Raw genomic sequence first — 4,890 nt, 5'->3', positions numbered from 1 at the left:
ATGCCCCTCCTCCAAGAGAACCATCCCGGCTCTGCGGGCCCCACTCAGGCCACATAAGACCCAAGCAATCGGAAGTTGAAGTTCCTGCCAGGCTGGGTGGGGACTTCCGCTTCTCGATGGCAACTCTATCCCACCAATCCCGGCCTCCGCCCTCTCCCGCCCCTGCTGCCCGCGCCTGCGCTCTGGGACGCCCCCGTCCGGCCCCCGCCTTTGGGCCGCCGGGGATTTACTGGCGAGAAGTCCGCTCTCCCCAGTTAGAGCCGAGGGAGGGGGAGCGCGAAAGAAAGACTTCATAGAAACCTACAGTTTCTACCTAACAGGGCAGTGCCTCGGTTCCCCATCCTTACCATAAGGCAGTGGTTCTCAACCTTCCTAATGCCGCGACCCTTTAATACAGTTCCTCATGTTGTGGTGACCCCCAACCATAACATTATTTTCGTTGCTACTTCATAACTGTAGTTTTGCTACTGTTATGAATCGTCATGTAAATATCTGATATGCAGGATGTATTTTCATTGTTACAGATTGAACATACATAAAGCATAGTGAATAATCACAAAAACAATATGTAATTATATATGTGTTTTCCGATGGTCTTAGGCGACCCCGGTGAAAGGGTCGTTCCGTGGCCCACAGGTTGAGAACCGCTGCCATCAGGATAATAATAGTGTACACTTCACTGGTTGTGAAGAATAAGTGAATTTCTATTAAACACCTAGAACAGTGCCTGGCACAGAGAAAGTTCTGGATAAATGTTGGCTGTTACTGTTATTTTCATTATCATTATTATTCTAAATTGCCATGGCAAGTCTCTGAACACCCCCTCTTCTCCGACCAGGCCGGGTGGCCTTAAAGGACCTCTAGCAAGAAGGACTGGAGCCCGGCCTTGGTTTTACCTCTGGATTCGATCAAGAGACCCGCGTCGGAGGCCCTGCGATGCCAGGAGCCAACGTGAGCCCTAGGTCCTTGGCCTGAAGTCAGCACTCCACGTGCGGTGGGTTTTCGCTGAGCCTCGTAGGCCTGGGCTCGGCCCTGCTGCAGGAGTTGGGGATACAACAGAACAAGACGAGCTAAATTCCCAGCTTCCTGGAGCTTGGATTAAAAGAGTAGTGAAGAAACACACAATAAAACAAGTAAGAGGTACAGCTTCAGAAAATGGTAAGCGCTGCGGACACAAGTCAACAGGGTGATACAGCCGAGAATCAGAGGGCACTCCTTAGGTTGGGTCAGGGAAATCCCCGGGAACTGAGCGGAATGGGGACAGAACGTCTCAGACAACGGGCAGTGGGTAGGACAAAGTCACCAAAGCGAAGCAGGTCGCCCTGTTTCCACAAGGCTGGGGTGGGGTGGGAATGGAGAGGGCATTCGGAAGGAGAGTGAAGGAGGGTGGAGAGCTTGGAGAGGTAGTCGTGGAGGGCCTATGGCCCTGGTAAGTTTGGATTTTGTTCCAGATACAAAGAGAAGTTTCTTGTTAAGCTTTAAACAGGATAGTGACCATCTAACTTACATTTTTAAAAGATCTCCCTTTCTGCGGCGTGGAGAATGTTAACAGAGAGACAAGGCAGGGAACAGGGAGTCTTACTAGAGCAGTGGTTCTTGACCTTGGCTGCACATTAGAATCACCTAGGAATCTTTTTAAAAATCCTGATTTCTGGGCCTCATCCTCCGGAAATTCTGTTTCTTTGTTACTAATGTTGTGGCCCCACCCCATAACAAACAGAATTTCCGGTTGATGAGGCCCAGAAATCAGGATTTTAAAAAGATTCCCAGGTGATTCTAATGTGCAGCCAAGGTTGAGAACCACTGCACTAGAGGACTGTATTAGCTTCCTTTACCACAAACTTAGATGCTTAAAACAACAGGAATTTCTTTTTTTTTTGTTAATCCTCACCAGAGGCTATTTTCTCCATTGCTCCTGGAGAGAATGGAAAGGAAGGAGGGAAGGGGAGAGGGAGCGAAATAGGAAGAGGGAGAGAGGAAGAGAGGAAGAGAGAAAAACATCTCTGTGAGACAGACACATCAACTGGTTGCCTCCCGCAACCCAGGTACGTGTCCTCAACTGGGAATCGAACCCTCGACCCTTTGGTGGTTGGGCTGATGCTCCAACCACTGAGCAATGCTGGCCAGGGTGAATTTATTCTTTTCCAGATCTGGAGGTCAGGCTTCTCACATCAATGTGTCTGTAGGGCTGCATTCCATCTGGAAGCTTCAGGGGAAATCTGTTTTCTTATCTTTCTAGAAGTCACCTGCATTCCTTGACTCATGGCCTCTTCCTTACATCATTTCAACCTCTTGGTTTGATTATTACATCTCCGCTTACTGACTCTGATCCTCCTGTCTCCCTCTTATGAGAACCTTATGGTTCCATTGGACACACCTGGATGATCCAGAATAACCGCCCTATCTCAAGATCCTTAATTTAATCACTTCTGCAAAATCCTTTAAACATGTTAGGGTAACATATTCACAAGTTCTGGGTATCGGGCAGGGGGAGGCTACCACAGAAGTTATTGCAAAAGTCCAGGTGCTAGTACACTTGGAATCAGATTATACAGCAGGTCCTCAATTAACTTTATGTTGTTCAACATCGTTTCATTATGTTGATGACATGCCCTGGGAACTTAACTCTTGTTTATATAAATTAGCCTATGGTAAAATTGTTTTCATTACAGGTCATTTTGCTTAAAGTTGCAGAACCTACAGACAACCTTAAGTGAAGACACTGTAAAGTCAACAGGACTGTCATTCAATTGGACATGAGCATTAAGAGGAAAAGAGAAATCAGGGCTGTCTCATAGGTTTTTTATTTGAACAACTGGATGGATGGTGGTGCCATTTGCTAAGATAAGAAAGACTTAGGAAGTAAAAAGCTTTTGCTTTTGCTTTCTTTTTCTTTTCCTATTTATTTATTTTTTTAAATTAAATCTTTATTGTTCAGATTATTACATTTGTTCATCTTTTTCCCCCCCATAACTCCCCTCCTTCCAGTTCCCACCCCACCCTCCGCCCTCACTCCCCACCCACTGTCCTCATCCATAGGTGCACAATGCTTTTGTTTTCATGAAGAACAAAAAAAAGGCCTTTAAAAAAAAGGCTTTGATATTCCACCCTTTGAGTTACAACTATTATAACAATTGAGAGGGAGGCAAGAGTGGGAGCCGGATGAAGAATTAATTAGAAGGGGTTTGATGGCTGCAAGTCTAGCCCATTTGGTCTTTGTACTGGAAGGGCTCATCGCCAGTTTCGTTGAGAAGACCCATGCAGATGAGGGCTCCTGTCACCCCCGAAAAGGGGTGCCTGTCTTCAAAGTAACCCTTCTCCTCCTGGCCCACAGCCCGGGAATGCAGATGCTAGTGCTACAGTGGGCCACACCAGCAAAAAATCAGTTGATGTTGGAGGTTTCTTTGAATCCTTTTAGGTTCCAGGCATTGTCTCGCCCCGCTTGGGATCATAGGCTCCGATGAGGTCCTGGTGTTGCTTGCTCAGCCTCTGGAAGGACTCCTCAATGTACTTCAGACCGTTTTCCTCTCTCATGACCTTGGTGCTGAAGTTGGCCTGGCTGTCCACACCATTCCAGTTCCCAGGAATGGGCTTAGGATCAAAGGTTGCTATCACTGCAAATCTTCACACTCTTAGTGCAAGATTCCATCACAGAGTCCTACCTGGGATTCCCACTGGGTGGGCATGACCTCAACCTTTGGCCCCTTGGTCTTGATGCCAGTGTATGAGCAGGCTGGGTAGTGAACCTCCACAATATCCCTGCCATAGGCTCTGTCTGCTCCCACGCCACAGTAGTATGGTCCCTGGGGCCCAAGGAAGCCATTGGAAAGTCAACCAAAGGGGTATATTCCTGCTTCATTCCAAACCAGGAGTGCTGATTACTCACTATGTCAATTATCCCTTTACAGTTATGCCTAAATTGGTCTCTGCAGGCTTTCATTTGTACTTGAAGACTTCACAGAACACAGCTTGTTGGGATCCTTGTGGAAAGGGTCCTGAAACATGGCAGCAGGGACAAGATACATATCACTGTTGGAGTCTTCAGACTGTAAAGTACTAGAGCCATCAAAATTCTACTCGGGCGCCCTGACCAGTTCGGCTCAGTGGATAGAGCGTCAGCCTGCAGACTGAAGGGTCCAAGGTTCGATTCTGGTCAAGGGCATGTACCTTGGTTGCAGGCACATCCCCAGTAGGGGGTGTGCAGGAGGCAGCTGATCGATGTTTCTAACTCTCTATCCCTCTCTCTTCCTCTCTGTAAAAAATCAGTAAAATATACTTTTAAAAAAATTCTACGCAGGCAACTCTTCTGTGCACTTGGGCTCACTGTCCAAGGTCAGGGTCTCGCATCGCAGGCCTTCTCCAGTATCATCAGTCCGGACATACACATCACCCTGAGGCAGGGACGTGTACACCTCCTAGATGCCTTTGTTCAAGTGGGAACTCCCTGAGGTGGAAGATGTTTTGGGGGACAAGTAGGCGGCAGGCAGGTAGGTCATGAGAGTGCGGTGCGGGGAGAAGAGAGGAGGCTGGAGGTGCTGCTCAGATGCTCCATTCTTCTCCCAACCTTGGCTCTCCCAGGAAGTAAAAAGTTTTGTAAAAAAGATGAAGAGTTTTTGTTTTAGTGAAGTAATATCTGAGATGCTTATGACATGTGTAAGTGGAACTATCAAGCAAGCAGCTGAATATACAAGTTTGGAGCTCGGTGGTGCGGTAAACACTATAAAAAAATTTGGAGAGTCATTTTCATATGCCACGGGACTGGCAAAGACTGGAACAGTCTGGTGAAAACCCCTCCTATGGGGCTACCAGCACAGGACCACTCTGCCATGACCACCACTAGGAATAATCTCTAACGAGCCGTAGGCTTTGGAATTTCTAGAAGTCAGAGTC

The 4,890-nt window shown here is 47.4% G+C and overlaps 1 protein-coding gene and 1 pseudogene across 1 annotated transcript in view; both read right to left on the bottom strand.

Moving 5' to 3' along the window:
- Positions 1–129, bottom strand: part of SRP14 (signal recognition particle 14kDa) — a 3,974-nt gene extending 3,845 nt beyond the window's left edge. The window contains exon 1 of the mRNA XM_015557619.1: positions 8–129. Coding sequence (XP_015413105.1) covers positions 8–55 — 48 coding nt within the window. The 5' untranslated portion in view covers positions 56–129. The remainder of the gene's footprint in view (positions 1–7) is intronic.
- Positions 130–3,197: 3,068 nt separating this feature from the next.
- On the bottom strand, positions 3,198–4,496 carry LOC102761092 (annotated as a pseudogene).
- Positions 4,497–4,890: the final 394 nt, after the last annotated feature.

This window comes from Myotis davidii, unplaced genomic scaffold, assembly GCF_000327345.1.
Source record: "Myotis davidii unplaced genomic scaffold, ASM32734v1 scaffold46, whole genome shotgun sequence".
Lineage (NCBI taxonomy): Eukaryota > Metazoa > Chordata > Mammalia > Chiroptera > Vespertilionidae > Myotis > Myotis davidii.
This window is presented reverse-complemented; position numbering and strand designations above follow the sequence as displayed.